Source organism: Haliotis rufescens, unplaced genomic scaffold, assembly GCF_023055435.1.
Source record: "Haliotis rufescens isolate VD_foot unplaced genomic scaffold, xgHalRufe1.0.p SCAF_5, whole genome shotgun sequence".
Taxonomy (NCBI): Eukaryota; Metazoa; Mollusca; class Gastropoda; order Lepetellida; family Haliotidae; genus Haliotis; species Haliotis rufescens.
This window is the reverse complement of record NW_025964223.1, coordinates 60,943,148-60,969,382: the sequence shown is the minus strand read 5'-3', so window position 1 is coordinate 60,969,382 and position 26,235 is coordinate 60,943,148. Positions and strand designations below refer to the sequence as shown.

General features: G+C 40.8%; 2 protein-coding genes across 3 annotated transcripts; one reads left to right on the top strand and one right to left on the bottom strand.

The window, feature by feature from the left end:
* Nucleotides 1-183: 183 nt before the first annotated feature.
* On the bottom strand, nucleotides 184-22,727 carry LOC124140357. Of its 2 annotated transcripts, none has more exons than XM_046507908.2 (7): nucleotides 22,617-22,727; nucleotides 20,364-21,400; nucleotides 16,361-16,583; nucleotides 4,398-5,378; nucleotides 2,221-2,425; nucleotides 1,040-1,379; nucleotides 184-610 (listed from the first exon to the last, which is right to left on the bottom strand). In XM_046507908.2, the coding sequence occupies exons 2-7, from the start codon at nucleotides 21,381-21,383 to the stop codon at nucleotides 386-388; spliced, it is 2,994 nt and encodes a 997-aa protein (XP_046363864.2). In that variant the 5' UTR covers nucleotides 21,384-21,400; nucleotides 22,617-22,727; the 3' UTR covers nucleotides 184-385. The 2 variants fall into 2 exon arrangements, with proteins under 2 accessions (XP_046363864.2, XP_046363865.2); XM_046507909.2 differs by lacking the exon at nucleotides 22,617-22,727 and adding an exon at nucleotides 22,403-22,502.
* A 151-nt stretch (nucleotides 22,728-22,878) lies between these two features.
* Nucleotides 22,879-24,907, top strand: LOC124140356 (NADH dehydrogenase [ubiquinone] 1 beta subcomplex subunit 2, mitochondrial-like). The gene is made up of 3 exons (XM_046507907.2): nucleotides 22,879-23,036; nucleotides 23,742-23,865; nucleotides 24,646-24,907. The coding sequence occupies exons 1-3, from the start codon at nucleotides 22,948-22,950 to the stop codon at nucleotides 24,709-24,711; spliced, it is 279 nt and encodes a 92-aa protein (XP_046363863.1). The 5' UTR covers nucleotides 22,879-22,947; the 3' UTR covers nucleotides 24,712-24,907.
* Nucleotides 24,908-26,235: the final 1,328 nt, after the last annotated feature.

The following is a 26,235-nucleotide window of genomic DNA, read 5'->3' as shown; positions in this document are numbered from 1 at the left end:
CTCCAAACAAAGGCCAGGGATAGTAGTATTTCTTGTTAACATTTTCTATGGAATGTCTGCAACTGTTCCCACAGTTGATAAATCTGATAACCTGCTTCACACAATCAACATCTGAATGGAAGCAATTGATGGCAAGGATATGAGAAAATATCTTACATTTTCATTGAGGTAAAGATTTCATTGCAAGTATATAAGGCCTTTTCTCAAGCATTCCAATTGAAAGTGCATGAAGTTGGGACAGTTTGCAGCAAGGTGAAAAGTAGGTAGGGTTTAAATATCAACAACAAAATGTCATCTTGCTCTAGGTGGATAAATGTGACAACACTCCTCTAAGGGTACATCTGTGATTTCCTTATTCTAGGGGAATATCTGTGATTTCATCATTCTAGGGGAATATCTGTGATTTCAGCATGGATTGATGCATGTTGGTGACAATCATGCGCAGGTCCTTGCTCCGCTGGGCCTCCTCCTCAAGATGGCGGAAGTGGTTGACTCGATTTGCCTTAGCACTCTGGGCCTGCTTCATCTGGGAACTCGACATGGAGTCTTCCTCATCTAGCTGAGCTGCGTATGCATCAGCTCGGGCCTGGCATCGCTGAACTTTGATTTGCTGGAAAATACACAAAAATGAGTTACAATGTCTGAATGAGTGAATGCTGTCAACAATATTTCCATTTCAGGTACTTCTTACAACAGGTATTGATTATTGAGACTATTCAACACAGGATTCTCCACAGAGTTAAAATGTCTGAAATACAGATGTATTGGTGGATCTAACGTAAATACATAGAGGAGAAGTCATTAGAATCTGTTCATCCTGGAAGTAGAACGTGCCTTTAACATTCAAGCGATTTCTTAAACCATGTAATAGCTGATGCATCATTTCTCTATAGCTTTACATAATGACTATGTTTGCATTAGTTTAACTTGTTTATAATGCATGTTTAGAAAGACAAGTGAATTCCTCAGAATCAACAGCAACAACAAACATCATAATGGTTTAATACAGCATGTACTGAGATGCCTGAATCCACCTCACCTGTCTCCTGAGCGAGATGGCCTCGACCTCCTTATGATGCTGTTTCTGCAAAGCCTCCCGGTGTTCCCGCCTGTTCCTCAGTGCCGAGATGCGCTGTTCTTCCCTAGTGGCCTCAACCTGCTGGTTCTTCTCGATCCTCTGTCTCAACTCCACGCTGACCTTTTTCTTGGCTTCCCGCTGATTTGCGATCATCTTTTGTTCCTGCAGCTGGCGGTCGCGCTCACGGGTCAGCTGTTCCAGGATGCGGTGATGGTGCTGGTCCTGCATGGCCAGCTTCATGCTGTTCTCCTCCGCCAGACGCGTCTGCCAGTCGCCTCGTCGCTTAATGATCTGCTGGCGTCTGTGGATAACATGGGAATGAGTCGGTGTTGTCAACCCTGGGGCAGGGCAGAAATAAGCACTAGCCAACTGGCCCGGACGAGTTTTGTTCATGTTAACAGTATCCTATGGGCTATTAGGTGGGGTGAGGTGAGGTGAGGTGAAATGGGGTTGACCAAAGCGTCCAAGATTATTGCACTTATATAGCGACATGCATACATGTGTGTATGTGTGTGGCTGCATGTACTAGGCCGAGTATTGCCGATTTTATAGTGAAAGGCCAGTGAGATACCATGCCGCAGTTTAACATGGATACACCACTCACAGTATACTGTCTCCAGGCCGACCATTCCTTGTTATATCCCTAGTAATGCCGAGCACCAGACAGGGTAACAACAAGTACCATCTTTTCTTTTGGTATGACGAGGCCAGGGATCATACCCCAGACCTTCCGCTCTCTGGGCGGTTGAAGGGTTTCTCGTGCTTTACGGCACAAATTTCAAATTGGCGACTACGCCTCGAAACATATTTTGACAAATTCTCGATTACAAGTTTGAAACCTAATCAAAAGAACAATCTGGCATGGCTAATAGATGGTCTCGATTGTATGGATTCAGTCGTTAAACCCGTAACTATCGTTCGAAATACCCCGTGTTAAAGATTTCGAGGTTGCATGATTAGAAATCACATTCCGACTATCACTTTCATAATCTGGTAAGCGACGCTCTGATTGGTCGGATGAAAGGTCGTTCTGACGTTACCCCTAGTTTAGTTTAGCGGTAGCGAGTACTAAGGTCTGATTTTAATGAGATTGACCTCTGCAAAATATATTAACAAAAACATAATCTCTGTGAACATGTTACCTGAATTCCCGCCTAGCTACAGTTATGTCATGCTCAGTCATTATCCTGTATCCTAGGGAACTGGCCACGCCCTCCCCATCCATGGGGACACTGCCAACTTTAGTGCTGGGAGGTTTGGGCATCTTCAACAGCAGCTCCACAGAGTTTGAGTAGTCTCCCCTTGCCTGGGGATCCACATACTTGAACACTGGGCTTCTCCACTCCACTGTGGAAGGTGAAAATATTTCAGTGTAAATTATTTGTTTTTTTAGTTTGGACTCTGTACTCAGCAGTTTTCCAGCTATATAACAGCGGCCTGTAAATAATCAAGTCTGGACCAGACAAACCAGTCTTTGACATAATGAGAAACAATCAATGCTGTCTGGGCATGCTATCAACCAAGTCTCCAAGCCTGACAATCTGATCTGTTATGTCGTCTTGTATAACAATCACAGGTTTTAACCCAGGATCCCTACAGGGACATGGTAAATCGAAATAATGTTGCTGTTTACAGGCAATATCTAAATTCTAATACCTAACATCTAATACTGAAAAAGTGAAAGTGTTAAACTTGCATTCTTGTTGCTTTTGTTGTAGTTATTGCAGAAGCAGATTAGACAGAGGTCATATGTAACACATTACCTGAAAGAACATTAACATTAAACCACCATAGGTCGAGTTACTCAGCATAAATAACAAATGAAAATTAGGTACAGTTGTTTGTTTTAAAACAAAAATACAAATAATCTTAAAAAGAAACAAGTTTTAAAACACCCATTCATATTAAGGGTATCCTTGAAACGAAGAGATCATAACCCTACAACTGCTGTTTAGCTACCAGAATTACCATATAAGTACTTGAGTGCTTAGGTCTCTAAGATCCTGGAGCTTCATACCCTAGTAGCCATGGCCACCTTGTTCTAACAATGTGTATGAGATGATACACCTACACTATACAAATAATTACTCTTGACGAGGTCTATATGCGAAAACAAGAATCCGAGGACCCGACCCGTGAGGCGGTCTGACCAGACCGAGGCTGAACTTGCTGAAGGAGTCGGCTCCAATGTCGGATTCGTTTGTTATACCAAAATTCACTTTAAGGCTTATGAAGTTTTTAAACCGTCCTCTAATTCATTACAGTAACTTAGCTGCAAACCATGAAATATTCGTACCAGACGCCATCTTGTTTTCTAGCAGACGAGTCAATATTCATCACATGACAGGTCCAAACTGATCATGTGACGAGTCAATAATCGAGGTCAGTGTCAGTCACATGATTTGGGGGTCTACATTGAAATGTATTATTTCATCACGTGATAGGGATTAACCAATGGAATTGCAAGATTCTAAATAGAGGTACATGTATAACAATTTTACTTGATACACCTACACTTTTCTGAGGCTGCCAATTAGTGATAACTAACTAAGTGCTGAGTTGTGATCTTAACGCTCAACATGTACAATCAAATATTTCAAAACTACAAAGTACGTGGGACTTGAACTCACATTTCAGAGGATAACTGTGTTTATCAGTCTTAAGGGCAGACACGCTACACATGTCCTAGTAGGACTGAGATGAATTAAATGCAGTTTTAACTCTGTTATATCTCTGGACTTTGACCTACTGAATAAACTTTTTACGGACCCTTTTAGCAAATTTTGATTTTCATCACATATTTGTGCAAAATAAATACAGTTTAAGTATATTTACTTGCATGAAATGGGAAATAAGACAATTATACCCACATTTCCTTGGTGTATCGGTCAATACATACAATTTTCAGAGTGAAACCTCCTTGGCTTCACCTCGGAGGTTCCACTACCAAAGGTTTAGGCATATTGACCGATATGCCTTGGAAAGTGTGGCTATGACTATAACATACATCCATGCTTCAACATAGACTTATGATAGTTGTATGGTGAGACCGTCGTTCCACAAAATGATCGTAGAGCTACGACTGTCCATACTGCCATACTTTAACATAGATTTATGATAATTATAGCTCTAGATACGCTGTTGAGTGGGACCCTGAAGGCTGTTCAGCCAAGTGGTCGACTACTACTTTCATAACTACCATACCTTAACATAGACTCACAATAGTGATAGGACTAAGATCGTTTTGTGGAACACGGCTCTCCACACCCAGCAATCATAAAACAGATGTTTCACCTAGAATCTGTTTATGGGAACTAACCTGAGTTGATGGCCGCATTCCTCTGATCCCGAGCTTCCAGTGGAGCCTGCAGAGCTGTCTCTCTGAAAGGTCCGCTTGCAGACTTGGCCTTCCTCCCTCCAGGACTGGGATCCCGTTTCCAGTACCTCCATGGAGGCCGTCTGCCGACTGGTGGCGTCTTCCTGAACAGCAGACTCGAGTCGATGTTGACACCAACGTCCCTTTCTCGCAGTCTTTCTCGTTCCAGGTCCTCTCTCTCCCTCATTAGAAGACGTCTCTCCTGCTCACACTCTCGCCTCTTCCTCTCAAGCTTCTCCCTCTCCTCGCTCAAGTCCGGCGATGTTGCGTACCCACTGTCGGCATCACCAAGATCAAAATCCTCCAAGCGGACATCATTGTTACGGAAATAGGCTTCTTGGACAGAATCGTCAAAGGAAACAGACTTCCTGCAAGAGTTTGCAAACTGCTTCTCACGCTTCTTCAGCAACCTCTTCCTCCGGTTCACTTTCTCAATCTCCCGCTCATCCAACTCCACTTTCTCCTCCTTCTCATCTGACAGCTCGTTGAGCTGAGACGAGACTTTATCCTGCAGCTCCTTGCGTGTCATGTTCGTTCCAGGAATAACAGCATCCATGTCCTCACTTTTCACAGCTGCCTTGGCCTTCTGGCGCCTCGCCTGATGCACGACCGGATATGTGGGAACGTAAGGAGGGCATCGGTACAGGCCTCGGTCCATAAACACCGGCTCTGTGTCCACGACGAGGGGGTTTGCTGGGGGGAATTCTGGTGGGTAGGCAACAGGTCCGGACCCAGGGTATCCCGGGAGTGAGTCCTGGGGGTAGTTCTCTTCCTTCTGGAGGGTCTCCCGGGCATCTCGAGGCATCTTCAGCTCCAGCGCCAGACGCTCGTACACTGGTTCCGGGATCCAGACTGCCTGGTCCTCCAGGACTTTCTCTGTCTTGCCATTGCTGAATGTAACTGTCATCTGGCTGTCATCAGGCCCTGAAATATGGAGAGAGAGTGAGTAAGTGGACGTGCGTGAGTGAGTGAGTGAGTGAGTGAGTGAGTGAGTGAGTGAGTGAGTGAGTGAGTGAGTGAGTGAGTGAGTGAGTGAGTGAGTGAGTGAGTGAGTGAGTTTACACAGCCATGAACGGTACTTCAGTCATCAAAGGGATATTAATTTTTTGGAACAAATATATTTTATTGATAGAACCCATTTGGTTCAAATCCTGCACCAAAGTCTAAAAAGGACTAACTAGTGTCCAGTGTATGATTACTTTGCTGTTATAAAACATGAGAACAAATTATTTCTTTCCAGCTTTTCCAGGAACAGATGATTTCGTAAAAAAAAACCAAGCCCCTACTAGACTATCAAATGGTCGGCACCTAATGTCATGTTGCAAATGTCAATCTATTCACTGTTGCTGTTATACAGATTCATTATTTGGACCTAGAGTCTTAGGTGAGAAAACAAAACATTCGTAATTTTATTAAATTTTAATTTTGTCAATTTCATCATACTGTATTAGCCATATTAAGATCAACTTTAAGAGTAATTTGTAATTAATCGTTGTCAGTTCCGACTAATTAGACCCGATTAGATTAATAAGCGACCCGCTCTAATAAGCGCCCATGGCGATATTTGCTGAAATGTTGTCTAGTGAAAAATCCCAATTAGCACCCCTTCCGATTGATCAATGTACACAAGTTTTATTTATTCGCGTATAATACACACTCGTGTGTTATATGCACCCTTAGTTATGGGCAATTAAATTCTGGAAAAATATGTCTGTCGTACATAAACATTTCAGGCTGTCAGCATAAACCACGAAATTTATCTTTCAACTCTTTTTTTTTCCACCAAAATAATATTCTAATAAGAGCCCCCTATTCCTAATTTTGAATGGCATGTGTTCAATAATATGTTGGACAAGAACTTGGACTTAAGTCAAGACCTAACTATAGGGAATCAAGCATGTTCATGAAGACTGTGGGTTTCCAGAAGCAATAAATAAAACCCCAGGTTATTCTACATTACATTTCAAGCTAAAAGCTCCAGATGTTTAAACCATGTAGCAAGATGACATAAAAACCATCAGAGTAGGTTTTCATCTTGTTGGTAAAGGATGAGCACAAACTCCATCCTCAGTAACGTTTTGTCTACCCCCATTTTCAGTTACTCGCTAAAGTAATGGGATTTGTTGTTTTGTTTGTTTGTTGTTTATCGCCGCACTCAGCAAATATCAGCTATATGATAGCAGTCTGGAAATATTCGAGTCTGGACCAGACAATCCAGTGGTTGATATCATGAGCATCGATCCACACAAATGGGACACGATGACATGCATCAACCAAGTCAGGGAATCTGACCACCCGATCCCGTTAGTCGCCTAATCAGATTTGAGGGGACTTTCTCACAGCACAAGTATCAGTAATAAATGTTTCAATTTTAGTGTTCAAACTTACTGGAAAGTAATTCATGTTTGTTTAAAGGTGGCACCCGTGGAAGTAAAGGATGAAGCTGTCAGATTCTCAATGTATATCATGGTATAGGAACTGATTTGATAGGAAATTTCAAGATTTAATGATATTAAACCATGCAAATGTCTGAGATATATCAGCCTATTTTTCCAACAGCCATGGTATTAGATGCTGCTATATTAGCATCATCAAACAAATATGGCAGATAGGTATCAGGAGCTAAATAATCTGCCAATTTCTTTCATTATGTAGGGGCACAGGTGGGCCAGTCGTCTGAGACGCCGTGATTCGCTGTGCAGAGGTGCGTCCCTTTGGCATGCCAGTAACCTATGATTGTGGGTTCGAATCCCTGTTTGCCCCGATTAGGTTTCTAGATTTGTAAGCACCATACCCGTGCTCATGGGTTTCACCAAAGTGGTAAACATCTGAGACCTGCATCTCTTCGGGCTTTCCTCCCACATTAAGCAGACACGCCGTGATACAACTGGAATAATGTTATAAGCGATGTTAAACCCAACTCACTCACTCACTCTTTCATCATGTTCTAGGTTGTGACTTTTCAATTTATATTTTCCATTAAAAAGTCTGACCACACCCGGATTAACTTCTACTAGCAGAACTTGTTACTTAAATCACCCTCTGACTGACGTACCCCAGGAAGGAATAGGTTCTAAATGATATTTCCACATGACACAGTTCCAGCTTGAACAAATAGACAAAGAACAATGTTCCATCACAGTGACCAATAATAACAACAAAACCTGCACCAATGATCAATAACTCCAGCTAAATGTTGAACACAATGCTTTGGTATCATAGTAACATGTCAAACAAAACACAACTAAGTTAAATAAAGAGGTAATTGTATAAGTTAAATCATGGCTACTTCAGAACAAATTCATGAGTGTTAAAAAAAATTAAAATATTATTGAAATTATTGCGTGAAGAGCTTGTTTGATGGTTCAGCACATAGTTAGCTGTCACTGTGTTTACTGTATCCAAGTGTCCAAACATCGCCTGTGAGTGACGGAATCAATATATCTTCAAACAGCCTGCTACAGCATGGTGACACACACACTGTCTCCAGTGTAGCTCTGTGGGTTAAGCTTTACGTTAAGCTCCAGGAGCTATTTTACAACCCAAAGAAGTTTACAAACCTTGATTATAAACTATATTTTGATTCAATATTATTGGGTGAAATGAGGATATTGTTGTCGAGACACTAAACACTGGTATTTTCAGCATTGTTTTTTTAAATTAACCTAGAAGACCAAGATTTTATTTGATATTTGGTCTAATCTTAAAGTAAGTTGAAGCACATACACAAAAAGATGCTTAAAAGCTTGATCATTTAAACAAACATTAAATACAATATTCTGTTACATGAAACTATTTGTATGAAATCTGTTAAAGTTATAAGTGAGATTGGTCTTTGGACTGTATGATATTTTGCTGACTGCCCCCCCCCCCCATTTTATGTAAAAAGAATTCATGTCTCCCTCCCCTCCCTATAATACATTACTTGTCCTTAAATAATGTTCAAATTTATAAAATATTTCTTTGTAACTGTGTCATTTTTTCATACCCTGACCTCATTGTTGTGATAAGATTTTGACCCACATACCCTCTTTCGCTGTCATTTTGTCATGAACCACACACCCCACCCCCACCCCTTAAAACCTCACCAGTCCCCCCTCCCCTATAATAAAAGACCAGTCCCATGCAATATAAGTGGATGGTCATATCAAGAACAAAAAGTTTTTTGTTTTAATCGGACAAACACTGTCCTGCTCGACCTTGTCAGTAATTTAGATCTACTCTTGGTCCAAGACATGCAACAGACAGCTTCATTTACCATCTCATTAAGCTGAAGTCATACATCACAAGGAAACAAATTAATTCTTTGACTTGTATCTATGCTGGCAGGATTCAAATAGCAGGATGCAAATCTCAGAAAATTAATTGACTCAGGCTGAGATTCCTTCCAGCGTGGAGACAGAGCAGCAAGCAACCCAGCAGACGTCTTCATTACTACTTCATTTGTTTGTCACTGGTCTGATTAAAGGTGAACACGACGCCGATTTCCTGATCTACAATCACAGCCTGGTGTACAGTTCCCATAGCAACATGGAGGAGATCGTTGCTTTCATTCGTGACCAACTCGTGTTATTTCGGGACAAGCTGAATAGCGACTCGTGCTCCACTCGTGGCCATTTTTGCGACTGGGTTCCATCTCAGAGCAAACAGGCATTGTTAAAAGAACTGTCAACTCGTTGTGTAATGATTCACGTATATTTCCCATCACGTCATATATATTCCAGATGCTATTTGAAACACATTAGAACTTACGGTTGGTTGGTTGGTTGGTTGTTTTATGCCGCACTCAGCAATATTCCAACTATATGACGGCGGTCTGTAAATAATCGAGTCTGGACCAGACAATCCAGCGATTAATATCATGAGCATCGATCCACGCAATTGGGATCGATGACATGCATCATCCAAGTCAGCGAGCCTGACCACCCGATCCCGTTAGTTGCCTTTTACGACAAGCATAGTCCCCTTTTACGGCAAGCATGGGTTGCTGAATACCTATTCTACCCCGGATCTTCACGGGTCAGAACTTACGGTATTTATACAGTATGATAGAACATGATTAAATGTATCTAGGGTATATTTTTACATGCAAGACATAAAAATTATCGTTATGTGAGATAGTCCAATCATATTTGGCACAGGAAAGTGGGCTTGATGTGGCGAGGGTGGAAACAAGACTTTGATAAATAGGCTAGTGGATGCTCTTGCCTCGGGAAGATAACCCCCGAACAAAACAGAATTCCAGTTATATCCCGACATGTCAGCATGAAGTAGCAGGAAACCCCAAAGCGATGTAACCTCAGATGTTAACCACTTTGGTGAAACCCACAAGCGTGGGTATGGTGCTGACAACCTAGACCCCATTTCAGGGCACACCAGGATTAGAATAGAGCTGGGATGGGTAACTCGGTTACTCGGGTCGGGTGGGTACTGAGTAGGACCCGGGTACCCACAGGACTACCCAGACCCGTTGTTAGTCACATGATATATTGTTTCATGACAAAAATTCACCATATAACTAACTACATGGTTACACGACAATTTTAAGTCTCTAATGTTCGCATTTCTTTCTGACTATGAACACGTTCCTTCTGACTTATATATGTTTGAACAAAGCTAAAACTTCAGTCAACTTCAGTGTATGCATGACCACATTGTTTTATACGTGTATCTAGATACATTCTGCCAGGGCTACTGTCAAATTATTCCCAATCAGACATTTTGTACCTATCCGGGTAGGGTCCGGTAAGAGGGGTGTGGGTACTCGGGTAGTAAATTTGGCCTAGATTAGAACCAATGATCATAGGTTTCTGGCACAAATTTTGGACGCAACTGTGCACAGCGAATTGCAGCGCCTTAGATGACCTAATTTTATTCCGTTTTACTAGCCCTGGAAACCTAAACTGGCATAAATGAAGGTTGTGATTCAGGACAAGCTCTAGTTTCTTACTTGGAAATCATGTTCATACATGTTTTAAGATAATAAAACATGGAGAGAAAGCTTTATTTGCATTGAATTATTTCATTATTTACCCCCTGCGAGGGTACAAATATCACTTGGCAGAGACTCTGGATAGGGGTTGATGGGGTGCACACACCTCATTTCTTCAGACACCTTCTGTGTCAACCTGTGCAAGTCCCTCTATCAGGTGTTATACTTCACGCTGTGACACATCTTCTCGGGGCAAGGAGTTAACTGACTATATAACAGCCTTGCAGAACTAGGCTGGAATAATGGAGTTATGTTTTGGCTGGACTTACAACCTATGCAAAGTCAATTCAAAATCTCATAATGAAATCAACATCCAGTTCATAAAACTGCTATGCAGATTTCGGTCGATTGAAGGTTTTTGCCAAGCATGTGTACTGTCAACTTTGCGTCAACAGACATTTTGAATATTTATAAATATTTTCCAGAGCTTTTCATGTTTTTAATCCAGTTGCTCACGTGATGTGATGCACTTCGCGAAGTAAGACCCGTTTAATAACAATGTAGATCTTGATTATCGATCAGAACGTCTGGACCATTTTGTTTGAAGCAAATGCAAGTGATATCAGAGGTGGAAACTGATTGGTCAACATAGAAGGGACATACGAGGGACATGACTCGTAATACCCGGTAGCAACTGGTGGCGCTACAATCAAACCCAGAAATTCCGGTGTGTTTGGTGTCAAGTGGAAAAAGTACATTAAAAACAGAAAATTTCTCTTCATCATAAACATTATTATTATAATAATAAATCTTTATAAAACTGTGGATTAAAATACTTAGTATGTGTACTTAACATTGACCATAGAAAACAAATGATTCTGAACCTCAACATCTGCACAAATTTCTTTGAAATGGCAATCTTAATCCATCATTCAAACCATGGCATGTAGTGCGTCCCCATTTAATTATACTATCGACAGACCTAATCCCTCGAATATAAAGATTATCTACCCCCTCACTCTGATAATAGTGGAGGGATGAATGTAATCTGTACGTAATCTGTATGTAATCTGTATGTAATCTGGAGCTCTTACACAAGAATAGGTCAGGAATGATACAGTTGTAAGCAATACCACAGAACAGTCCCTATTCGGGCTGGGGCTGTCCATATTACTGCCCCGGGTTCCCAGCCAACTATGACCCGACGCTATGCGGGTACCAACTGTAGGTCTTAAGAGATGGATATAAAATGTCTGATTGGGAATTGCTTGACCGGAGCTCTGACAAACGGTATTTAGATACATGTATAAACGATCTGGTCATGCATACACTGAAGTTGACTGAAGCTTTGTCTTTATTCAAACATATATACGTCAAAAGGAATGGGTGCATCATTAAAAAAAATGCAAACTGTGTTAATTTTGTGCCAGACACCACGCCATGTCTGTGTCCGACACTGTGTTAATTTTATGCCAGACACCACGCTATGTCTGTATCCTACACTGTGTCAATTCTGTGCCAGACACCACGCCATGTCTGTGTCCGACACTGTGTTAATTTTATGCCAGACACCACGCCATGTCTGTGTCCTACACTGTGTCAATTCTGTGCCAGACACCACGCCATGTCTGTGTCCTACACTGTGTCAGTTCTGTGACAGACACCGCACCATGTCTGTGTCCGACACTGTGTCAATTCTGTGACAGACACCACGCCATGTCTGTGTCCGACACTGTGTCAATTCTGTGCCAGACACCACGCCATGTCTGTGTCCTACACTGTGTCAATTCTGTGCCAGACACCACGCCATGTCTGTGTCCGACACTGTGTCAATTCTGTGACAGACACCACGCCATGTCTGTGCCAGACACTGTGTCAATTCTGTGCCAGACACCACGCCATGTCTGTGTCCGACACAGTGTCAATTCTGTGACAGACACCACACCATGTCTGTGTCCGACACTGTATCAGTTCTGTGACAGACAATGTATCAATTCTGTGCCAGACACCACGCCATGTCTGTGCCAGACACTGTATCAGCTCTGTGCCAGACAATGTATCAATTCTGTGCCAGACACCACGCCATGTCTGTGCCAGACACTGTATCAGCTCTGTGCCAGAGACCACGCCATGTCTGTGCCAGACACTGTATCAGCTCTGTGCCAGACAATGTATCAATTCTGTGCCAGACACCACGCCATGTCTGTGTCCGACACTGTATCAATTCTGTGTCCGACACCACGCCATGTCTGTGCCAGACACTGTATCAATTCTGTGCCAGACACCATGCCATGTCTGTGTCAGACACTGTATCAATTCTGTGCCGGACACCACACAATGTCTGTGCCAGACACTGTATCAGCTCTGTGCCAGACACTGTATCAATTCTGTGCCAGACACCACGCAATGTTTGTGTCAGACACTGTATCAATTCTGTGACAGACACCACGCCATGTCTGTGCCAGACACCACGCCATGTCTGTGTCTGACAATGTATCAATTCTATGCCAGACACCACACCATGTCTGTGTTAGACACTGTATCAATTCTGTGCCAGACACCACGCCATGTCTGTGCCAGACACTGTATCAGCTCTGTGCCAGACACCACGCCATGTCTGTGCCAGACACTGTATCAATTCTGTGTCCGACACCACGCCATGTCTGTGCCAGACACTGTGTCAATTCTGTGCCAGACACCACGCCATGTCTGTGTCCGACACTGTGTCAATTCTGTGACAGACACCACGCCATGTCTGTGTCCTACACTGTGTCAATTCTGTGCCAGACACCACGCAATGTTTGTGTCAGACACTGTATCAATTCTGTGCCAGACACCACGCCATGTCTGTGCCAGACACTGTATCAATTCTGTGCCAGACACCACGCCATGGCTGTGTCTGACAATGTATCAATTCTATGCCAGACACCACACCATGTCTGTGTTAGACACTGTATCAGCTCTGTGCCAGACACCACGCCATGTCTGTGCCAGACACTGTATCAGCTCTGTGCCAGACAATGTATCAATTCTGTGCCAGACACCACGCCATGTCTGTGCCAGACACCACGCCATGTCTGTGCCAGACACTGTATCAGCTCTGTGCCAGACAATGTATCAATTCTGTGCCAGACACCACGCCATGTCTGTGTCCAATACTGTATCAATTCTGTGCCAGACACCACGCCAAGTCTGTGCCAGACAATGTATCAATTCTGTGCCAGACACCACGCCATGTCTGTGCCAGACACTGTATCAGCTCTGTACCAGACACTGTATCAGTTCTGTGCCAGACACTGTATCAATTCTGTGCCAGACACCACGCCATGTCTGTGCCAGACAATGTATCAATTCTGTGCCAGACACCACGCCATGTCTGTGTCAGACACTGTATCAGCTCTGTGCCAGACACTGTATCAGTTCTGTGCCAGACACTGTATCAATTCTGTGCCAGACACCACGCCATGTCTGTGCCAGACAATGTATCAATTCTGTGCCAGACACCACGCCATGTCTGTGCCAGACACTGTATCAATTCTGTGCCAGACACCACACCATGTCTGTGCCAGACACTGTATCAGCTCTGTGCCAGACACTGTATCAGTTCTGTGCCAGACACTGTATCAATTCTGTGCCAGACACCACGCCATGTCTGTGCCAGACAATGTATCAATTCTGTGCCAGACACCACGCCATGTCTGTGCCAGACACTGTATCAGCTCTGTGCCAGACACTGTATCAGTTCTGTGCCAGACACTGTATCAATTCTGTGCCAGACACCACGCCATGTCTGTGCCAGACAATGTATCAATTCTGTGCCAGACACCACGCCATGTCTGTGTCTGACACTGTGTCAATTCTGTGCCAGACACCACGCCATGTCTGTGTCTAACACTGTGTCAATTCTGTGCCAGACACCACGCCATGTCTGTGTCTGACACTGTGTCAATTCTGTGCCAGACACCACGCCATGTCTGTGTCAGACACATTGTCGATTCTGTGCCAGACACCACGCCATGTCTGTGTCAGACACATTGTCGATTCTGTGCCAGACACCACGCAATGTCTGTGCCAGACACTGTATCAGCTCTGTGCCAGACACTGTATCAGTTCTGTGCCAGACACCAGGTCCATGATGTCAGGGCAAGCGATGTCTTATCTTCAGAATGATCTGTATACCAATCTCATAAAGTATGTAGGAAGACTCCCGCTCTCCAGATTGGAGTTCATCCAAGTCACGCTACACCGGGCGGGAGAGATCCCTCCAGGATAACGTTCACACGTACAGCAGGTAAACTGGGAAAGTCAGGCACATCCAGACATGACATCATACCTCTGTCTTACTCAGTGTGCAGGAAAAACCACATCACTCAATAATGACCAACTACATCCAGTCCCTTGAGATTCCAGGCAAGAATAGGCCCTCAGTAGCCCATGTTTGTCGTAAGAGATGACTTAACAATGAAGTTAGAATGGTCAGGCTCTGTTAGGCTAATATTTGTTTTATTTGTATGTTTGTAAGTTAGTTTGTTTGTTTTTTAACCCCACACTCGGCAATATTCCAGCTATGTGATATTGGTCTGTAAATAATCAAGTCTAGATCAGACAATCCAGTGATTGACATCATGAGCATTGATCTACGAAATTGGGATACAATGACATTCATCATCCACAAATTTATTTCTTTTCTCTGTTGATTTTTTCTGAATATCTTTGTCAGGGTATCTATAATATCTATCAACCAGAAATTATCTTTCGGTCCTGATAATTTTTACCTTAGTTACTGTCTCTAATAAAAACATGGATGTCAAAATTTTACGAAACATATTTGTCCCTTAATATTTTCATAAATATTCTATTAGAGACTATATTTATTCTTTATATACCACTGAAAAGAAGTTAAAGAACACCCAATTCTTTAACGTTACTTTACTTAATCGATCATGCTATGACAGATTAACAATAGTAATGGGAAAGAATCAGGTGTTCTTTAACATCTTTGTGTAGTATACATTACAGATTCAAAAGCAACCCAGTTATCAAGACAAAGGAAATACAAGGAACTGGTTGAAAAATTGATGGATGGCTCTGTTCTATAAGATAAAGTTACAAAATCAGTAAAATGATTAAATTTTAGTGATACCCATCATCAGGTAATCCATACTGTATTCCTACTTCATGAAGATGTGTCTCAGATCTTAACAAAGACAGCAGGGAATCTTGAAATGGACAGGAACACAGAGGAAATCCATGATAAACAAATCACTGGGGTTTTTCTGGACTTACGTTCCTCTTACAGTGTACGCCGTATTCTCACTATCCCATCTACTTCAGTCTAGTGTGTGAGGGTACAACTCACTTTTGAGTATAAATCTAACCTTACCTTAAATTACCATAAACTACCTTTCAAAGGGCCAAATGTTCACCTATTGAAGGCAAGTGATTAGCTGGACTAAGGACTGACATCTTGCCCCCAATTTACACCCTCAATTAACAATAGTAAAACAGTGATCAGACTATAGCCTTTGAAGTGGATAAATTCTGTCTTTAAATGCGACACTAGAGAGGAAATTCAGTCGAAATGCTTATAATGAACTACAGTTATAACAAACGAAAATGAGTGGTCACTTTGAGTTCATTTTAATCGTAGCTTACTGTAACTAAAAGAGAAATGTTTCCCACAAAAAGAGCTTGTCAAACAAAATAAAAAAATCTTATATAAATTTCTAGTTTCCTGTGTCAAGTTCTCGACTGACTCATGCCAGCAAAAATATTCCAAAACAGAAGGTAGTATCTTGCCAACTAGTTCCAGCAAGTTGTCTTCAAGTCCTTCAGTGTGATGAGTAATGCAGAGACCAATCTCACTCTCACACATGGTACTATTTACAACACCAAGGTCTGGAGCATGAATGGGCATCAGGTAACAGAGCCATGAATCTGTAAGAAAATAAACTTTTAACTTTAAACTTCCTACCGTCAGCATCTCTCCGCTCATGTCCGTCGATGACGATCCCGGGGCCGTACCGCTCCCCTTCAGGTTCCCAGGGGGCCAGCACCCTGTCCCCTGTGAGGATGGTGTGCCGCTTGGCATCTATCAGGTCCACTATATCGTAGACGTAGGTGTCCTGGTACGATGTGTCCCTGTACTTGCCATGCTTACAGGGGCCGAAACCTACCAGGAATTTGTCCTGGAGAATCTGTGAAACAAAGGGCACATTTCATAACAACTGTCCTGTTTCTGTTGTTTGTTTGTTTGTTTGTTTGTTTAACGCCGCATTCAGCAATATTCCAGCTGTATGACGGCAGTCTGTAAATAATCAAGTCTGGACCAAGTGGACCGTGATAAACTCTTTTATATCATCTTCAATTGGATGACTTTTTTTCACAGTCAAATGCTGCAAATCTGCTGACATACTATATTGGGTAAGCAACAGTCACATATTCCTTCATCTTTTTAGGGACATGTAATCAATGTGTATAATAAAATGATTATTGTAATAATGGGCTGAATTAATTTCTACCTCAGAATCAGAGGCCTACACTATATTTTGACAACTGATTTCAAAACTAATCTTGTTCTGCTGAAAAGGCCAGCAAAATCAGTTGATATTCACTTTAACATCTTAAAACAGCTGCCAATGAATTATTTCTCAATGAAAAAAGTAAATAAAAAATAACCGAACAAAATTAGAATGTTTTTCTCAATGAAACAAATATATAAAGAAATATTTGAACGAAAGTAGCACAAGGAAGAGAATATATGGATGTCAACTTCTTTATTATGAGGAACACAACGTTTCGGAGTACATGTATATGTAATGTTAATCACCTATCAGCACCAATCATCTGTTGGCTTCCCTTGTTAGTTTCTACCCTTTGTTATTTCCCACCTTTTGTCATCTTATTAATTTTGTTGTCCTTACTGTACACATATATGCTCTCTGCCTCATGGCTTTCATTCACCTGATGAAGGAGTAAGCATATACTCTGAAACGTTTTGTTCCTCATAATAAAGAAGCTGACATCCATATATTCTCTTCCTTATGTGTATCACATCTAAATGCCTTTCAAAGACCAAAAGTAGCATAGACAAGGTAATCTGTACCACAGCTTTCTTAAAGCAACAACAGGAAATATAAGTGTAACCATAACACCACTTCTACCCAACAAATCTCCACTACAACCTGGGCCAGGGCTTTATCTGTCCGCTCATTACCTAGTCACACCCCTTGTGATAGGCTATTATAGCAACACCATAGCCCAGTGTGTGTAGCATATACCTAGCAACTTGAACACTGTGGGTACACAATACCACCCTTCTCCTGGGCTGTTCACCCGTGTTCAGCGTTTGTTCAGGGCCTCAGTTCACACACCTCCTTGTCACTGGGATTCACTGCATGTCTCCTTCCTGCCATTCATGTCACTAATCTCAATGGAAACTGAACATTCACATGTTCAATGGAATTAAACTCTCTTTTGGATCATAACCTCCAAGAGTGGTCTTTAAAATACTGACAAGAGGTATAGTGAACAGAAACATCCAAAATGAATGTGAATTTTAATATTTTTAATTTTTAATTTTTTAAAACATTTATCAATAACTGTGTCAAGAATGGGGCAAAAGGGATGCAGGGATAAACATGTCTCCATATACTGACCTCAATTTGAATAAGAGGGCTGGATTCTTCAAACAATACAAAGTAACACAAATTTAATTCATGACTCCTGATGAAGAAGAGGAAGACGGAGAAGCAGACGAGGCATAAAATGCCTGACTCAATTACTTAAACACAAAGGACAGTAGGCCTTATGACAATAACGTTATCAGGGGCATCAATATTTTATTAATCCAATCCAATATGTATTGTGTACAAAGTACTTGTTTTATTGATCAGGTAAGAACAACATTATAGATGTTCTATCTAACAGGGTTTACGCATAGTGATGCCGCAATTCACCGGTACGTCGGTGCATCATCTGCAAACTTTGCACGATACGATACCTGATACACTTAATTTGGCATCGATTCACGTTTAACCCCATATCGATTGTTCATCTTCATCTCGCATCGATATCAATCAGCAGGTACAAATTATTTTTTTATTCCTTTTTACTTTCTTCGTTGTCTTTCGGATATGAAACCGGCCCGATAACAAGACTGCCTGTGGGTGTCACCAGAAAATGGGTTTCACACATTGTACCCATGTGTTGGAATTGAACCAATTGAACTTTGGTATGATGAGCAAACGCTTTAACAACTAGGCTACCCCACTGCCCCACACAAGCCCATAATGTTACTCACCAAACTAGCAATCTCATTAAAATCAGATCTTAGTTCTCGCTAAACAAAGATCTGAGGACATCCCATTAGGGGTCACGTCAGACCGACCTTGCGCGAACTTTGACCGACCAATGGAATGACCAATCAGAAGGCAGCTTTCTCGTGCTTTACGGCACAAATTTCAAATTGGCGACTACGCTTCGAAGCATATTTTGACAAATTCTCGATTACAAATTTGAAACCTGAACAAAAAAACATTCTGGAATGGCTAATAGATGGTCTAGATTGTAAGGATTCAGTCGTTAAACCCATACTTATCGTTCGGAATACCCCATGTTAAAGTTTTCGAGATTGCATGATTAGAAATCACATTCCGACTGTCACCTTCATAATCTGGTAAGCGACGCACTGATTGGTCAGATGAAAGGTCGTTCTGACATGACCCCTAATGGGATGTCTTCAGATCTTTGTTAAGCGGAAGCGAGAACTAAGATCTGATTTTAATGAGATTGCCAAACTAGCTACATAAGACTTGTCTCAAAAGAATTGTGTACTACTTTAGCAGCATATCACACATACCAATTTCAATAAATTCACCAAGTGTTTGGAAATTTTTGAACCCCACAAGTCAGTTGATCAGGTGACCTATACATGTTGCCTGCCCATCTTCAACATGTTCAAAGTTGCCTGCCCACTTTGTAAACATTATAATGTTGAAATATTGCGAAAAATATGAGACAAAATCATGTCTTGATTCAGTTTAAGTAATGTAAATACTTACTTGAGAATCTACGAGAAGTTATGATAAAATTGAACATGAAAGTCGTCTGTAACTTATCTGTCAGACAGTCGGGCAAGGGGTGGAAAATTTCATGCATCCCAACAAAAAGGTTACCAGCAATGGGCTGGCGGGCAGGCAGGCGGTTATTTCAGACACTGTTTTCACCAACATAGATACACGCTTTAGTCCTATACCAGGATTGATCATGACCGATTTGGGGCCTCAAGTACACAGCAAATATCAGTGACAACCCCGAATTGGAACAAACAATTCCTCTTCATGTTATGATAGTCATAACGAATGTTATGACTTTTCAGAGTTCACTTGTATTTCATTGATAACACGACCAGAGAGAGAGTGAGACTTTCAGAAGGACTTTCATCAGTTAGTTTACAACAATACCATTCTTACAAAATAATTAGTTTGACATTCTTCAATTTAATCGTGTGTTAAGACCATATTAAAGTACCTCTGATTAAGAAAGTAATAACTTTCAAAATATCCCAATTTTGAACAAAATAATTATAATGTTCACAACACTGAAAGGAACCAGTAAGCTGAACTAAAGATTATTAGTATCTAAACGTGTGACACATCTTGTGGATTAGAAACAGTATGAATTGCAACATCTTCTCAACATAAGATATCAGTATAAATGTGTTATAAGTGCATTATTTTTCTCTCTTTTTTGTTAACAAGTCACCACATTAAAAAGGTGATGTTCCTTGAATATTCAGCTAAGGAAGAGACACAACATTTTTTCCATTGTATTTATCATTGTCTAAAATTTCATAGAAACCTCTCCAGTGTCACGGCATCAATGTATTGCAAAACAAAAATGTTGCCAATATCCATCTTGGGAAAATTCTGAGTTGGAAAAAAAAAATTGCCAAGTATATATGGAATTGAAATTACCTGACTCTGAACAGTTCCCATGTAAAAGTATCCATCATCTATTCTCCGCGCCATCACTCTCTTCCCGATCAACAAAGCGCCGGCGGCAGGGGACAGATCCAGGGGGTCGAACAGCGAGTCCTGGGCCTTCAACCACGCCTTCGCCGGGCGGTACCGGCTCCAGTAATGTGGGTAGTAGTACCGTTGTGGAAACGGTCCAAGAAATGGGTACCAGTAAGGTGGGAAGGCCCACTGGTTGAGAGCAGACACCCTGGGTAGATTGAGGGCATCTTCAGGATCAGCATTAAGCGTTGTTGTCACGCTGCATGTTCTCACGTTGGGGCGAACATGATCCTCCACAGTTCTAATGAGACGTTCGTGGGCATGGTCTGTTCGGTACACGGGGGTAATGCGCTCAACACATCCGTGAGTCGTCATGGTAACAATGTGGAATGACCCATAAGTTTCAAAGGACAGATCTTCGAGAAATTCGGTTGCGGCTTCGTCAGCTTTGTTCTCACAAATGTAGATGCAGTGGACAGGTCGATTCTCGTTCACATAGGCAACATGGTCTAGAATGTCCTCAGTTTGCTGGTCAGGCAGACCGTCTGTTACTAAATACACCGCTCGACACTTTGGGTCACTGAAGGCAGTTAGGAGAGCATCTTGGGTATTTGTTCCGGTTTTTGCTGATAGTTTGTTAATCCACTCTGCAGCCACTGCGACAGTTTCAGGCGTACATTTCACCATCTTGTCCGCCCACTGAGTCACCTCGGTGTTAAATTCTATGATGTTAAACAGAGTGTCTCGGTCGCGACGTGCATGTTTATAGAGAGTTTCAATCAACTGTTCCTGTACAACATGGAGGCAGTTGTACATGCTACCTGACGTATCCACACAAAATGTCACACTAGTTTCTAGGATTTCCCCGAACATTGTTGGAAGATTTGGTCCTGGAGGCGCCGTTGGCATCAGACGGGACTCATTAGAGGGAACAACAGCCTCAGTTTCTCGTTTTGCCGGCTCACTTGCCATGATCATATGACTGTGTGTTGTAACTGAGGAGATGAATGAAATCACAAATTAGAATAATAAAATGTTTATTTAAATTTATGATTAACATATATATATATATATATATATATATATATATATATATATATATATATATATATGGGTTTTTCACAGTTTGTTCCAAAAACGTGTAAATCTATTTGCCCAAACATGGTACTTGAAATCATTTTCAGTAGATTTCAATGTTATTATAAGGACTATTAAGAGCTAAGCTTACTAAACCAAACAGAATTTGACTAGACTCGGGCATCGGACAAGTGACGAAATTCACAGACTCTTTACATGACAGATATGTTTGTCTCCAACGTGTACATACAAATATGGTTTGGATATATGCACAAAGAAATTAAACATTCTAGTTGACAACAATGGATATAAAAAAAAGGTATAGCCTAGCTATATCTGTCGAAAATATGAACAGAAGAAAGACAAATAATTTGAATATTTGTTATGAAATAGAAAAGAGGTTTTGGTCTAAACCAGAAATTATAACTTCTCAGATTGTCACTCAACTTCATTCTAATAACATATTGAATCCACCTGTGTGATTGTGATTGTAAAATTATGCATCAAACACTGTGCCAAATACTTGAGTCTACTAGCCTGAACTTGTATTTTGGTATTTTTCTTAAAGTAGATTTTAGTCTAAGCATATGGACGACCTTTAAATGAAAATTTACTGGCGAACTGGCTAAAATCACAGACTCATCAAATGATCTTCAAGGGTGTTTTTCTGTGTAATCTGGTAATATATAACAGAAAATGTTATATTACTTTTTAACTAATTGGAAATAGCTGGAAGCTCTTCAGACAATTATTATGTGATGAAAGTACTTCAATTTAAGAAAAGACATACTGCTTGCAAGATGTCATAGTGACCTTATGGTAGTCATAAATATCACACAAAAATAAGTTTCTATTTAAGACTAATGTTTAAATTTAAATCCAGGAGGAATGTAAACACATGGATTTAATTTCGTACTTACATATCTGTATCACCGAAATGAACTTCCTACCGGTAGTTAGATCTATGGTCAAGGCTTAACATGCTTCAACACAGTTTTGAGATATCACAGTCTCTGATCCGACTTATGGCAACAAAATGCTAATTTCTTGTGGTAAATTGACATCTAACAAATCAATACAAGGATAGTTACATGTTACGTGTTAATACAGACAGCGATAAACGCTTTAACTCACACGACGTTGTCAAAGCCACCAGCCGGTTACTCCCATCTCGCACTCAATTGTCAAGTAAACTGTCACTATTTACAACGGGCACCTGTCGCTAAGGACGCCATCTTGGACAATCATAGAGGGCGCTTTTGTAGGTAATATCGATTCAAAATATGATGTTGGGGATATTTTTTGCTTACGAAGGTTAAAATGAGGATTTAGTGAAATAACATTAATAATACATATGAAAATTATCTTCTGTTAGTTTATATGTAAAAAATCGTTATTGAACTATTTTCTTTCACCTTGACCTTGATAGACGCCATTTCCCCTTCAACATTTCGTTGGGAAAGTCATGTATTTCTTGTCGCGTTTAAGGACGGCGGGTGCTGTCTTTAAATCGACAGCATGTAAACAGATCGTCCCAGTTCGGCATGGGGGCCAGTAAGTTATAAAGCTATTAATAAAATATTTTCATGTAATGCAAACTATTAAACATGATCTAAAACTTACAGACCACCAGATTTCGTGCACATTTTAACGTTCAACTGTTCAATCAGAAATAGATGAGGTGGTTATGTTTGTGATTTATGTCGATGATGTATTTCATTAAATTTAATATTTATCTCATCTCTATATATGTACTATGTTAACAATCCGCCACCATCGTTAGCGGGCTATGAACACATTGTGTCAGCTCAAATTGTATGACATGTTTGCCTCTATGCAGGATATTTCATGGGAATGAACCGAACATGGTGGTGTTATGTTTTTATTACTTGGCAGTCTGCACCAAATTCAAATTCTTTGAGACAAATAGCCACTAAGATAGCAATTAACATCATTTTCTGTATTTTTTATATGGGCAATGAGGCAATTAGCCAAGCTGTCAAGGCTGAACAGAATTCGGGATTCGGACTGGTGGCTAGGGTCACAGAATATGTGGTGTCGTTTTAGATTCAATGTGTTGCCCAGTGTGGTCATCCAAACTTCAGGTATACTTAAGCTATTTTTGTCAACATGGTTTAGTGTTTTGCTGTACCAGTGTTACTTATAACAGCTTTCTTTTAGTGGTTTTACATATTACCTTGACATGATGGTCATTATAGGAAAATGACAATTAATCATTATTATTTCTTTCATTTTCAGATGGGTGTACAGAAGTTTAGCAGCTCCAGCCTCTAGGAAGACGTTGATAAAAGCTGAAATAGTTGGTTTTGCCCTTTGGTACTGGGTTCTTTATCACTTGATAACTGAGCCAGATCATCTTTATGTAAGTTATCAATATGACATGTGTATGAGGTGTTGTGATAATAATGACAATAATAATGAGCTGCGATGCTGTGGTATGACTGGTGGTAGTTAAAGGCAGTTCACTTGCTTCCTTTATAATCTCATTAACTAATACATGTGATAAACAGGATGTTCTTAATATTTAAAACATATTATTTAGGTCTTGTGAACATGGTGAAGAAAGTTAAACATGCTTATAAGTAAATGGCAATATAGGAAGATATTTACACGAAATATGCAACCTGTACATAATACTTGGAAAGAAAAGTAGACTATAGGATGGCATTTCCAAAGTATACCTTGTTTCAGAAATGAAATCATGTGATTACGCCTCATGTAGTATAGAGTTGCTTAAACTATTCATCTAGGTATTCCTTGACAGTACTTCAGGTCCCTGACCGCATCACGCCAAAAGACATTAAATGATGGCATTTGTTGTTATCTTCCCTGGCACTCGGCATTAAGGGAATAATACAAGGAATGACCAATCACTGTCTCCACCATGTTTATGTCCTCAGACGGCAGATCTCTTTTCCTTCATGAACATCATCAATCTTAGTTCAGAGCTATGTTTGAAAGGGTTGATATGAATGTTTGTTTGTTTGTTATTTAATGCCACACTCAGCAATATTCCAGCTATATGACAGTGGTGTGTAAATAATCGAATCTGAACCAGACAATGCAGTGATTGACATCGTCAGCATTGATCTGCACAATTGCATTTAAGATGATATAAGTTGCTATTCTTGTTTGTTTTCAGGGTCACTTTGAATACCCTGACCCCTCCAAATGGACAGACGAGGAACTAGGAATACCCCCGGAATGATGTAGATGTGTGTAGATAGACCATTACTTATGTATGTGTGTGATGCAGAGAGAAACTGACTATAGACAAACCAATGTGAATTGACCTAACCAGCTGTAAGGCGGCAGCCTTTCTGAAGCTTGTGGACATCAATACATCGGATGTTTGGGAAATATTATTTGTTACAACATCTGAATAAACAAGTTCAATAAGACAAGGGAATTGTTTCTTATGTTTTGAGCATTGAGCAATATTCCAGCCATATGACAAATGGATCGTGATTTGTGTACAAGGCCACAAGTCACCAAGTCTGACCACCCAGTGCATACAGTCATTTTTTATGACAAGCATAGGTTGCTGGGGGACTATTCTGACACCCGGATCATCTAAAGTTTGGGATAAAATCAATACTGTGTGATTTACACACTATCATATTATGGTGGGTGACTCCAGAAATTGGCTTCACACATTGTACCCATGTGGGGAAAATCAAACTAAGGATTTTGGCTTGAAGAGCGAAGACTTTAACCTTTACGAGGTTGACTTCAGCAAGTTGAAAAATAATGATGTTCTCTTTGGGATATGTATATTAGCAAATCCAGCATGTTCACGTCAGTGATGCATTCAAGAACGGTTTGAGGAGTTAAGAAAAAGAAAGGTGGGGAGTAGTATTTGGGCCATTTGTAACTTCAGGGGGAAGGGGTCCACTAAAAACAATAACAAACACTTTATGTAAAACATTATTAATTTTAACTACCACATCATGTTATGATATGCATTGCCCTTACACAAAAGTAATCAGATGTTTAAAAAAAGGGGGGTGGCCATCCCTAGACAAAAACAAAAGAAAACACGCACACAGAGGGTTCCCCCACTGTCATTGATCCAAGACACTGCAGAGTTTAGTTTTACCAGGAACCACTGAATGTCGGTTCAAATCCCAAATTCACCTTGATAATCCTTGAGTCAAGATCCTTACCTATGCTTATGGCGTTTCTGAAGAGAGAGCTGTTCCATCTGAGGTTTCCTCACTCGGTGAAACTCCTTTATACAAATGACATCTGTTCAGAGGTGAATTGACAGGGCTGGCCTCATCTTCATGTGTATCCTGCCCAACCTCTGGATGTGCTAGTGTGTTTACCAGTGACTTGTACACATCTATATACAGCAGTATCGGTGTGACTGAAAGGTGTTGACAGTCAGCAAGATTACAAATATACTACTCAAAAGAAGTTAAATAACAGCAATAAGTTTTGCAACTTGGGCATTTGTGTTTACACAAAAAATGTCAACTTGTGGCAGGTGTGACACTAGTCATAACATCAGGTTGACACATGTCATAAGTTCCAGACACAATAAGTTAGATGTGATGGCTTTATTCCCCTAAGAGTGGTCACAATCATGGATTATCTCAAACATGAACATGCTGTAATACAGTTCCTTACTAAGGAGGGATGCAAAGCAAAAGAAATACATGTCGCATATGTAAAGTTTTGGGTAAGGATGCTCCTGACTATTCCACAGTTTGTCGTTGGTCTCTACAGT